The sequence below is a fragment of the Pseudorca crassidens genome, chromosome 17, assembly GCF_039906515.1.
Source record: "Pseudorca crassidens isolate mPseCra1 chromosome 17, mPseCra1.hap1, whole genome shotgun sequence".
NCBI lineage: Eukaryota > Metazoa > Chordata > Mammalia > Artiodactyla > Delphinidae > Pseudorca > Pseudorca crassidens.
The window spans coordinates 77,172,066-77,185,300 of record NC_090312.1 but is presented as its reverse complement, the minus strand read 5'-3'; the positions used below and the strand labels follow the sequence as shown (position 1 = coordinate 77,185,300).

The 13,235-nt window shown below is 40.4% G+C and overlaps 1 protein-coding gene across 10 annotated transcripts in view; it reads right to left on the bottom strand.

Annotated features, from left to right (window-relative positions):
* ASPH (aspartate beta-hydroxylase) overlaps window positions 1-13,235 on the bottom strand; it is a 217,937-nt gene that overhangs the window by 37,871 nt on the left and 166,831 nt on the right. For all 10 annotated transcript variants that reach the window (XM_067712240.1, XM_067712242.1, XM_067712238.1 and 7 more), the window contains one exon: window positions 10,958-11,095. In XM_067712240.1, the coding sequence (XP_067568341.1) occupies window positions 10,958-11,095 (138 nt within the window). The remainder of the gene's footprint in view (window positions 1-10,957; window positions 11,096-13,235) is intronic.

The window sequence follows — 13,235 nt, the reverse complement described above, 5'->3', positions numbered from 1 at the left end:
GTAACTGTGCTATATATGGATAGAGCTATGATGATAATGATGAGAATTTTAAGATCTTCTTTGTTGATTTTTTTTTACTTTTTTTTTTTTTTTTTGCGGTATGCAGGCCTCTCACTGTTGCAGCCTCTCCCGTTGCGGAGCACAGGCTCCGGACGCGCAGGCTCAGCGGCCATGGCTCACGGGCCCAGCGGCTCCACGGCATGTGGGATCTTCCCGGACCGGGGCACGAACCCGTGTCCCCTGCATCGGCAGGCGGACTCTCATCCACTGTGCCACCAGGGAAGCCCCAAATTTCCTTTTCTTATAAGGACACTAGTCACATTAGATTAGGGCCCACCCTAATGACCTCATTTTAACTTTACCTCTTTAAAGGCCCTATCTCCAAGTACAGTCATATTCAGAGGTACTAACGGGATGAGGAATTCAATATATAATTCTTGAGGGGACACAAGTAACTTGTCACACTAATGCATGTTCAGGTTAGAACTAGATCCAGCTAAGAAAGCAAATAGCAGATGGGAAGGGATCAGGAATCAAGTAAGTCTATAGCAGCAAAATAAAGCATAGTCATGGGAAAAGTCAGGAAGAGTTACACTTTTAACACGTGAACAAACCATAACACAAGAATTCACAGAGCTCAGGTTAACATAAGCAAGAGTAGGTAAGTAACTGTGTATGACTAGCTGTTAAGAAAAAAGGGAATTGAGAAAATATAGACATTGGCAACTGAGAGTCCCAGAGATGTGCGTGTACTTTGAAAGGTTCTGACTCTAAATTAAGAGAAGGCATGTGGTCGAAGACTATTCCAGGCCAAGTTTACGCATTCAGTTGGAGTTAGAACGCGTTGATAATAGTGGTGCGTTACTAAAATGTATACCATTTTTACCTCATTATCTAAGAACATGCTGGCTCTAGTTAATTATTTTAGGAATTACAGATCTGATTTTTTAAAGTCAGTTTACTTAAATCTTCGCTAAAACATGCCTATACTTTACACTGTGATGAGAAGACACGGGTGGCAGTGTCCCCTGCCTTAGAAGGAATATACCAGGTAGAGGGGCGTCCTCCTGAGCACCGAGCTGAAGTGATGAAATCCAAGCAAACACCACAGCGCGTGCGATGCTCTCACAGCAAGCTGATCTTAATAAAATCTCTAGGGAAATTAGTAGCATTGAAGGAGCAATCTCTTGCTGGTCCTAGTGCATTTTTTTTTTTGCGGTACGCGGGCCTCTCACTGCTGTGGCCTCTCCCGTTGCGGAGCACAGGCTCCAGATGCGCAGGCTCAGCGGCCATGGCTCACGGGCCCAGCCGCCCCGCGGCATGTGAGATCTTCCCGGACCGGGGCACGAACCCGCGTTCCCTGCATCGGCAGGCGGACTCTCAACCGCTGCGCCACCAGGGAAGCCCCCTAGTGCATTTTAATCAGACCTCCTGTTTTTCAAGTTTGAATATAAAAATAAAGGAAAACATCTGACATTTCTTATCGTGGAAATAAATAAGGACCAACCAAATGAGAAAAGCAAAGGCTATTTATTCAGACAAGCAAGGGAGTCTGCCACGATCATCAGTGTTTTGGCAGAGACGTGGGAAAACTTTCTAGTGAAAGAAGAGAAGGATTCAGGGGTGCCCTGATTGGAGGCTGTTGGCCTGGGGAAGCTGTAGGCAGGCTGACTAGAAGCTGGGTGTTCTGGTGATTGGTGAGCGGAGCATATTTGACTTTCTCTGGTGGGTCCCAAGTTGGAAGCGGGGACAAAAACTAGGAAAGCTGTCAGTTATCAATCAAGTCCTGGCCATTTGGGGCAGAATGTGATAGAAGTGATTGTTTAGCTTTCTGGATTGCCACTGGAGATAGTAATCTGGCCTCCTGCCAGTCTGATCTACAGTAGGCTCGCTTCCTGGTTTATTTATTGTAGAAAAGGGGTTCGTTTCCCTGGCAGGCTGCTGCAGATTGTAGGTCAAGGTTCTATTTTTAGAAATGGTCTGGCCATTGCCGCTTAGTCTCTCGTATCCTTACTGAACGGAAAGGATAGCATAAAGTACGTGGCACAGGGCAAGAGAAGAGTCTTGGAGGACTGAATTTTGCTCTTTCTAAAGAGTGGGAAAAAAGGGGTTTCTTCTCCTAGGAGAAAGGCAAAAAGATAGCCCAGATTGCCAGGAGAAGCAGCCAGCCTGAGGGCTTCAAGGACACAAGAGTGCAAAGGAGACCCACATTCCTGTACTCTAGCCCAGACTGGCAGGGATGCCAGCCAACATTCTCAGTCAGAGGAAGGTAAAAGGGGAAATAAAGTTCTGTCGTTCCTTCCCTGCCCTACCCACGGGGAACGGTGCAGCGGGCTAGGTCAGGAGGGAGTAAAAACCCCAAAGCCCCTAATCTCAAGGGGCTGCAAGTCTGACAGAGACTTTCTGTTTATATATATAATAAACCACTTGATAAACAGATAAGCAAGTTATCTATAATGTGTATGTGCGCATGCATCCATCCGTGCGTATGTATATTAAGATACAGATCATGACCTACTGAAACAGAGCAGGACCCTGTGGTCCTTGCCCCCCATGTCCTCCGCCTGCCTTTTGTCTGTGGAAAAACTTTAGCCAAAGAGTACGTTTAATCAGAGAAGTGAGAAAATGCGGAAGCAAAGAAAAGCAGTCAAACAGGACAAAACAATAACAGTTTAGTCAGGAAGCAAAGTCATGGACCTTTAATTCCTCCTCAAGGGCTACAGATAATATTCTGAGCCCTATCCTGTGAGCTGTCTTGTAGATACTGAAACCCTCACCGGGTGGAAGAAATTAACTACACGATGAGCAGACTGCAGCCATGACATGAGCTGCCACAATTCCGAGAATTGGCCTCAAGGAAATGGGAACAAACCGACCCGGAACTGAAGAGTAACTGTACTTAAACCAATCAAGATGATGCTTGTCAGACCACCACGTGACCAATTTCAAGATGACTGTCAGAGCTGCCTGTGCTGTTTCTGCGCGCAGCCCCTCCCTGCCCCCTGGCTGTCCTTTGGACAGGAGTCCGCTGCCTCCACACACCTCGCCCTCTCCCCACCCCCATCCCCGCATGCCAGCTCTTGAGCGGTAAGCAGCCGGATCCCGCTTTTGGTAACACCGCTTGATCAAAAATTTTGGAACGGCAAATGGCGTACTAACCTACAGATGCAGCTTGCAGTGTAGTGCCCGGGTCTGTAAGTCAAACGCTGTACTGCAAGCTCCCGAGGTGGACCAGAGATAAAGGCAATTTTTAGGCATTTTTGAAAAAACTGACAAATATTGAAAACTCATAAATTTTGCTTTGAGAAAGAAAATGACCTTTGAGTTTGAAATAATTCAAAGAATTTCTAATATTTCACCCTTTTGATATGTTGCTATAACTGGCATCTTAGACCCTCCTATAACCGTAGCAGAGTGTCAGCTCTTATTAAGGGCTCACACTTAAACACACACGGGAACATCCACGATGGTGGTGTTTTGTTGTGTTTTGTTCTGTTTTTGCACCTTGTAGGAGAGGAGGAACTGAGGCAATTATTTTGCATTTGGAGAGAAAGAAACCGAGGCCCAGATGGATGAAATGACTTCCTTAAGGTGTCAGAGCAGAGAGCAAAACTAACCTGCTTCTGAAGTTCACTTTTAAATCACATAACCATCGAATTCTGTAAATTCTCTGGACTCTTGTTGTCATTTTTAGTGAAAATATCATTGGAATCCAAAAGTCGAAAGTCTGATTTAGAAAAATAGGATTAAACTATTACGTTAATCTTAAGAAACTGCTTTCAGCACTTCTTTATAGGATGATACTTACTTTTCTATAAAATTGATAATCCTCTTACTTTATAGCTTAATTCCACTGTAAGTCTGACATTTTTGCTTCTGTCTCAATCCAATTCATTTCAAAAGCAGTTCAGCGAAAATATTCAAATATTTAATCACACAGATACGAATGCTGAACCACGAATTCACTCCTGTATAAGTCCTATTTTTGTCCAGGTGGCATTATTCATACACAACGGGTTTCTTACTTAATAAAAGCCAGAGCCTGAGAGAAAATGCCAGGAAGAGTATCATTCAATCAATCATTCTTACGCACTGTGTCACAACACTGGCAAGTTTTACTGGGCACTTCTCCAACTGTAATAAAACTACCGTATGAGGAGGGAAAACTTATCAGCGATGCTATATGCTTCTATCAGAGCAAATGCTGTGAAAACCTCAGAAAAAGCATGCAAGGGTTTCCCTTTTTCCCAGTGATGAATGCAGAGTTAAGTAGCAGGGAAAAAATAGAAAAGGGTTATTTTGAACTATGGTTTTCAGTTGCTATTGGCTGTTGTGCTCTCCATGTTACTACAGCGGTTTCAAGGCATGCATGTTTACATCTAAATCAGCCATGGAATAATTTGGATCAAAAAGCTAATCTCAAAAAGAAGAAGAGCAAACTTCTTAACTATGATGGCTTTCCTCTCACTGGAAGAGATTTCTTTTCCCTTTTCTATTTATAACCTAGCAAAGACATTAATCTATTTTTGTTTCAATTTCTACGTTAAATACCCCCAAAACACTTAGGGTTTTCATATTTGTTATTTGGGCAAAAAAAGTACTCAATTTTAATGAACATATGCCTAAAAGAGAAAACTCTACTGGGATATTTTTCTCTAAATTTTTTTCATCAAGTTGCACAGCCTCTTAACACCCCCAGTGCACGGAATTGCCAAATTGCAAGCTACACAATACGGGGAAACAATGACAATTCAACAAAATGGAAAAACACAGATGATAACATTTTACTGAACACTGTCCCGTGCCTTCGAGAAAATTGCACTCTACAGCTCACTGGAACATACAATGAAAATAATTTAAATGAAAATGTGCTATGCCTGGCAGTTAATCATTACGTAAGGGCCAGATCTGGGTAAGTATTCTAAAAGGATTTTGGCCAAACATGGCAGCTACCCCATCTAGAAGGTTCCCACCTTACAGTATGAATGCCTGGGTGATGATCCTTGATCCACAACAGTCAAATCTGTAATTTGAAAATGGAAAAAAATCTTGATATGCAAGTGTGTGTCAGCTAAATGGTTCTGGGCCCTGGGTTCCTCACACAGGAAGTTCTGCCTCGTCATACTCACGACTGGTGAGTGGTCACCCGAAATTACTTTAAGTCATAACATATACAATATTAACATTACTGCAAATCAAGGTAGTTAGTAAAGTAAAGCTAACTTTACAATCACAACCCACAGCTGTCACACACTCTGAGATTCTATGCTGCTGGGGACCCTGGGATTAATGCCCAGGACTTGGTTTTTTCTTCTTAGATGAAGCAGAGCTTAAAACAGGCAGGGCTGAAATCAAGCCCAGAGAAACAGAATTTTGAAAAAAAGATTTTAATAATCTTTTTTTTTTTTTTTTTTTTTTGCGGTACATGGGCCTCTCACTGTTGCGGCCTCTCCCGTTGCGGAGCACAGGCTCCGGACGCGCAGGCTCAGCGGCCATGGCTCACGGGCCCAGCCGCTCCGCGGCATGTGGGATCTTCCCGGACCAGGGCACGAACCCGTGTCCCCTGCATCGGCAGGCGGACTCTCAACCACTGCGCCACCAGGGAAGCCCCCTGAAATAAAGATTTAATTGGCTAGAAGGAGAATAACATGAGATGTAAGAGCAGACCTCAGTAGCTTTGAGGGCGTAGTGAGGTACCAGTGAGGGCACGGACTTGAGCATAAGAAGGCCTCAGTTCCAATCCCAGCCCTCACCTATTAAATATAGGGCCTTGGGCAAATCTCTTAGTTTCTCTAATCCTTACTTACTCAAACGTAAGTGGGTACAGTGACACCTATCTTGAAGAGTTGTTGTAAAGATGAGAAGTATTATATACCAAAGTGCTCAGCACAATGATTACAAATAGGCATTTCATACACGATGGCTGTTATGTTATTATTTCAATAATACATAAAATTTCAAAATGTGCTTTCCGACTAATTTTTTAGAAACTAGAAAATACTTTCCTATGAAAACAAGGTAACACATAAATTAAAATTATAAATGATAACAATAACTAATGTCTATTGAGCACTTCCTACCTACTTATTAAATAAACAACCATGGAACAAGCACTACTGCCACAGGCACTTTGCAGATAATGAAACGGAAGCATGAAGAAGTGTTGCTCAATGTCACATGGCTAGTAAAGAATGAGACCAAAAATTCAAAACCAGGCAGTGTGGCTACAGAGCCAGTGCTCTAAACTGCTTCACGGTACTGCCATCCACGGCCGAATGGATAAAGAGGATGTGGTGTATATATAGAGAGAATGGAATATTACTCAGCCATAAAAAAGAATGAAATTCTGCATCTGCAGCAACGTGCATGGACCTAGAGAGTATTATGCATAGTGAAATAAGTCAGACAGAGAAAGATAAATACTCTGTTATCACTTACATGTGGAATATAAAAAATAAAGCAAACAAATGAATATAACAAAACAGAAACAGACTCACAGATACAGAAAACAAACTAGTGGTTACTGGAGGGGGGAGAGGGGAAGGAGGAGGGGCAAGATAGGGGTATGGGATTAAGAGATACAAACCACTATGTATAAAACAGATAAGTAACAAGGATATACTCTATAGCACAGGGAATTATAGCCATTATCTTGTAATAACTTCTAATGGAGTACAAACTGTAAAAATACTGAATCATGATGTTATATACCTGAAACTAACATAATATTGTAAATCAATTATACTTTAGTGAAAAACCAAACGAAACAGACAAACCAACAAAACCGCGCAATATGGCTATGGAGCAGATGCTCTAACCTGCCTCACTGTACTGCCTCACTGATGGTTAAGTTAGGTGTTCTTCATCAACCCCCAGAAACCTGTTTAGTTTTCAACATACTTGAACCACAACATATATATCACAGTTTCCCAATTTTTAACAGATTTATTGAGACATAACTCACATACCATAAAATTCACTCAATTAACTTTTTACAATTCAGTGGTTTTTAGTGCATTCACAGACCTGTGAGCCATCGACACTATCTAATTTTAGAACATTTTCATCACATCAAAAAGTAACTCCTTACTCATGAGCAGTTGCTCAGCCTCAGGCCCTCCCTCAGTCCCTGGCTCTCACCCCTTCCTCTCTCTGTTGATTTGCCTCCCGGACAGTTCATACAGATAGAATCATGGAACACGTGGTTCCTTCATGCTGTACCATGGGCCTTGGCACGTCTTCCCTTTTTATTGCCATTGTGTAATACACTACATTTTGTTTATTCTTTCATTCATCATTTAGATGGACCTTTGGGTGATTGGCCACTTTTTTTCTATTATGAAATGCTACTAAGAACATTCAGGGACGCATTTTTGTATGAACATGTTTGCATTTCTCTTGGGGATACACCTAGGAGAAGAATTGCTGGGCCTTAACTCTGTGTTTAACATTTTGAGGAACCGCCAAATCGTTTTCCAAAGTGGCTGCACCCCTCTGCCTCCCCACCAGCAAAGTTCCAGGGTTCCAGTCTCTCCACATACTTGCTACCACTTGTTAATGTTCATCTTTCTTGTTGCAGCCATCCCAGTGAGGGTTAATGCTATCATATTGTGGTTTTGATTTGCATTTCCCTAATGACAAATGTCATCGATCACCTTTACATAGGCTTCTCAGCCATTCATTATCTTCTTTGAATAAGTGTTCAAATCTTTCCCCATTTTTTAACTGAGTTATCTGTCTCTATATTGAGTTATCAGAGTTCTTATTATATTCAGAGTTCTTATTATATCATATATATATATGTTAGATATATGACTTGCAAATATTACCTCTCATTCTATGGATTTTACTTTCACTTTATTGATCATGTCCTTTGAAGCACAAAAGTTTTAAGTTTCGATGAAATCTAATTTATTTTGTCTTTTGTCACTTGTACTTTCAGTGTCATACCCAAGAAAACCATTGCCTAACTCAATAATGTTATGAACACTTCTATGGTTTCTTCTACAAGTTTTATAGTTTTATCTCTTACATTTAGGTCTATATCCATTTTGAGTTTGTTTTTATACATAGTATGAGGTAGCTTTATTTTTTGCATTTAGATATCCAATTGTCCCAGGACCACCTGTGAAAAAGACAGTTCTTTCCCCTTTGCATTGTCTTGGCACCTTTGTCAAAAATCAATTAATCATAGATGTAAGGGTTTATTTCTGTACTTTCAATTCTTATTCCACTGATCTATATGTCTATCCTTATGGAACTATCACACTGTCTTGATTACTTTAATTTGTATGTAGTAAGTTTTGAAACTGGCAAGTCTAAGTTCTCTTTGTTCTTTCTCAAAATTGTTTTGGCTATTCGTGGTCCCTTGTGTTTTCATACGCATTTTAGGATCCGTTTGTCAATTTCCATAAAAGAAAAAAAAGCCATGTGGAATTCTGATAGGGATTGTGTTGAAAGTTTAGATCAACTTGGGAAATATTGCTATCTTAATATCAAGTTTTCTGGTCCATAAACATGGAATGTGTTTCCATTTCTTTAGAGGTTTGAAATTTCCTCCAATACAATTTCATAGTTTTCAGTGTACGTCTTGCACTTCTCTGTAAGATTTATTCTTAAGTATCTTTTAAGAGTTGGATGATGACCCCCAAATTTACATGTTGAATCTTACTCCCCCAGTACCTCAGGATGTGACCCTTTTTGGAGATAGGGTCTTCACAGATGTAATAAAGTTAAAATTAAGACATTAGGGTGGGCCCTAATCCAATATGACTGGTGTCTTTTACAAAGGGTGTCCTTTATAAAAAGGGAAAATTCAGAGACAGATACACAAACAGGGACAATGCCATGTGAAGATGATGGCAGAAATTTATAAGTCACACAACTCCAAAGGTTGCCAGAAAACCACCAGAAGCTAGGAGAGAGGAATGGAACAGATTCTCTTACCGCCCCTGGAAGGAAGCAACCCACCTGACACCTTGATCTTGGAATTATAGCCTCCAGAACTGTGAGACAATTAGTTTGTGATACTTTGCTACTGAAGGTATATCAAGCTAATACAGTATCTTATATTCTTTTTTGAAGCTACTGCAAATGGAATTGTTTTCTTAATTTCATTTTGGGAGTGGGTTTGTTTTTTTTTTTTGCTAGTGTAAAGAAATACAATTTATTTTTGTATTCTGATCTTATAATAAAATACAGAATAAACATGGTCTAGGAAGACTCACTTAATATACGTTTATTGAAACCTCATTGAAAATTTCTTTTCCCCAGTAAACCAAATTGATCAGTGAAGTCTTATAAGTCTTAAAGAACAAGATGTTCTTTAACAAAAAAATTATGAAAAATGTAAAACATATACTTAAAGGTAGAGAAAAGAGTATAAGAAACCTCTATATATCCATCACCTAGATTCCAAAATTATCAATATTTTGTCACTCTTGCTTTTCCCTTCTCACCTCTCTCCGATGAGTGAATGTAGCTATACTGCCTGGTGGGACAAACAGCCCACGAGTTTTGCCCCTGGGTAACCCTACCCCACCTGAATGGGAGTGAACTGAGAGGAGGTGTTTGCTATACTAGTACAGCTGCCTGCAATCCAGACCAGCACAGTGGCCAAACTTAATGTCCTTTCCAAGGATGGAAAAGTTAGGGTATAAATGAAGAAAAGGAGAAATAACAGCTGAAGGTAAGAGGATGAATAAATAGGGTATGTAATGAGGGAAATCCAATATTACATTAACACCTCGAAGAGGCTCAGGGCAAGATACTGTCTCTTAGCTCAGCTACACCAGATGTCTGAAAGGGTAAAGCCATATGTTGCCAAGACCACTCCTACTTCTGGAACTTACGAGATCTAACGGCGGCCTGCCAACCTGAGGGGCCTCGCCCTGGGAGGTACTTTCATATAATGTGAGAATGGACTGGACTCATTATTATTAATGACTCAGTGAGATCTAGTAATGTGCCCACATCTGTTAACAGTTAGGATTCTTTTGTTAGAAGGGATCTGCGCTCAAAACCCAGAGGGTGGCTTCGGATAATATAAGAAATATATCTGGTCTTTGTTTCCAGTTCCCTGCATAAACCTCCCAAAACCCATGAAATTTCCTGAATAACTGGAGTGACTTTTGTCATTCATAAGGAGCCCTTCTGAGCACACTTGAATTTATGCTAATAGAACGACTTAGCATGGGGCCCCAGATAGCCTCCGGATGGGGCTGGTCACCAGAAAGACCAGGTGATTAGAAGGCTGGAACTTCCAGCCCACCCACCACTGGGAATGGACATGGGTGTTGCAGATTAAGCTCTATAAATCTCTTGAACCACAAGATCTGATGTGCTTTTGGGTGGGTGCGCTTGTCCACAGGCCAGGAGGCTGTGCACCCCAGTTCCATGAGGACAGGAGCTCCCGCACTCAGGACGCTTCTGGACTTACGGGTGAAAGAGTGGTGAGAACCCTCCTGTCTTCCACTAGGCCACACACCAAAGAGATTTGTAAAAATACACGACAATTCCCATCTTCTTAGTTCACTTTTTTTGCTTTGAAAATGTATTTTTTAAACTTATTGATGTTAATATGTAATGGAGTTATTATTTTATTTTCATAGAAGTCATATAAAGATTAAATTTCCTTTCAGTTTTAATTTCTAAAAATTATATTTATACATATAATCCCCCAGCACACACACACAAAACTCCTTGGGGTGCTCAGTAAGTTTTAAGAGTGCAAAGGGGTCCTAAAGCCAAAAGATTTGAGATCTGCTCTTCAACAAATTTCTTTCTTCACCATCTCACCTAAACTCTTGGCTGATGGGATGAAGATCCCTTTTGCCGTATTTTCTGCAAATGCCACCGGAAAGAAAATCTATCTCCTCCCTGACATTCCTTTCCATGAGAAGCCGTTTTTGAATTTAGAGGACGAGACAGACAAGGACTCGACAAAGTTAACACTCACCTTCACTAATTCCGTGTAGCCCGTTTCCTTGGGGGTCCACCACGGCTGGGCTTTCAGTCCATGAACGTTGTAGAGCGAGCGCTGCCACACAGATGCAAAGTGGCCCCTCTGGTGCCCAAGCTCGTACCACTTATATGCCTGGAAGAGTTCAGAAAGACTGAACTCGAAACGAAGCAGTTTTACTAATTTTACAATTAAAGTCCCTAAAAACAAGGTCTGACTTTTAAATAAAGAGCTTGCTAGTCAGGTGCCCAAATCTGTTACACTGGCAAAAATACTGTTATTTGATTGGGTCTCTGATTATGACCTATTATTTTAAATAAATGTGTGTTTTTTATTTTCACTCCTAGGCTGAAAGCTCTCTGAACACAGGACTCCACTGCACTCACTGGTCTCCCCGGAGTGTCCAGCAGAATCTAGGACTTTGTTGAATGGATAAATCATTTAAGACACAAAAGGGGACTATGTTTATATTTTAGCTTTCATTTCTTAAAGTCTGTGTTTCCTTTCAAAGGAAAGGAGTATGATTTTCATCATTTCTTCACAGATATCTGCATTTACTGAATTGGGATGTTAAGAAGGACAGCAACTTCCTTGTTTTGTTTTTTGGCCACGCCTGGTGGCATGCTGGATCTTAGTTCCCTGACCAGGGATTGAACCCGTGCCCCCTGCAGTGGAAGCGGGGAGTCCTAACCACTGCACCACCAGGGAATTCCCGGACAGCAACATGAACAGTCTTCTCACGTCCACATGAAGAAGTAACGAAGTATAAATCCTCGATTAAAGAAGCAGACCGAAAGAAAATATTATTCTGAGTTAGCAGTAAATAGAGTGATAGCCCACGTCAGATTTTTTTAGAAGGGAATTTGTGTTCCTAGTATTTTTTCTTCCTGCCATAAGGGATAACATTTGCGGTTGCAGGCTAGCTGTAACATGATACAACTTGCCTCCAAGAAGACTAACTAGCCTTTTCAGGGACAGCTGGCTGCAGTCTGCAGCTCCACACGTACCCTTCAAAGGACGCCCGAACCACATCCTCTCCCAGGGGCCCTCCCCACATGCCTCCTGCACCGTGCTCACCCCATTGTCTTTAGACGGGAAGACGGTTCTAGGAGAGTGCCTAATGGTATCGCCTCCATTATTTTAATTCTGATCTAATGATTACTTTTGAAGAGTGATTCCAAATACATATTTTGATCAATGAAAACAGGCAGTTAATATCAGGCAGAGTAAGAAGATAGAAGAATATCTTCATAAAACCCCATCTTACTTTAGATGTAAGAAATAATAACTTTTAAGTCTCTTCAAATTCATAAGTCAAAAAATTTCCTTCGTTAGAAAAATCAAGTGTGATAGCAGAACCACTCCTATTTTCAGTAACACTTTTCAGCTTACTACTAGCTTGTGCATGCGTAATTTCATTTGATCTTTCCAATAACCCCAAATAGCTCCACTTTACAAATGCTCGATCTGAGATTTAAAAAGACTAAATATGTTGAATTATCACCCAGGGCAATTTATTGGCAATTTATTCCTCTTTCCTTCTATCTTTGTATCATTAAAAAAAAAAAAAAACTATCACAAGGGATCTTCTTACTTAATTATCTTTCTCAATAATATCTCAAATTAAGAATGTATATACTAATCACTTATATGTTTTCCTTGAAATACATGTAAGTGGTAACCATAAAGTAATTTCTTTAAAAACGGCTCACGGTTCATTCATTTCAAAAAATATAGCATTTTACCTTTGAAATTAAATTGACTATTTCAGTTATTTTTGTCCAATTTAAATTTAGGGTCTTGTTCCCTATAATCTTCAGTGTTAAACAACATTATTAATTACAACAGATGATTTTTGGAAACTCTTACAGTCCATTAGATTTTTAATCATCAGCAATTCATTTTAAGGACTGGGCATATTGTTAGAGTAGTGAGAAAAATTCTTATAGGAAAATATATTATATTATTATCATATTATATTAATATACATATTATAGAAAAACTTATAACTCTAGTTCAGGAGTTACAAGTCTTAGATTTCAAGTCTTGGCCTTAACACTCAGCAGGCTGAATGTCTGGGCAAGAGACTTTGCTTACGGGGACATGTTTAACTGCCCATAAGAGCTTTTCTGACACTCAAAGTGCATCAAACAGGGCCCTTGGTTTTACACCCTCTGCCATTTAACTTTTACAGAAACAAAACTGTGAAATGATATATTCGAAATAAAAAAAAATCATCTTCAACGATACCTTCAATTATATAGGGGACCCAATG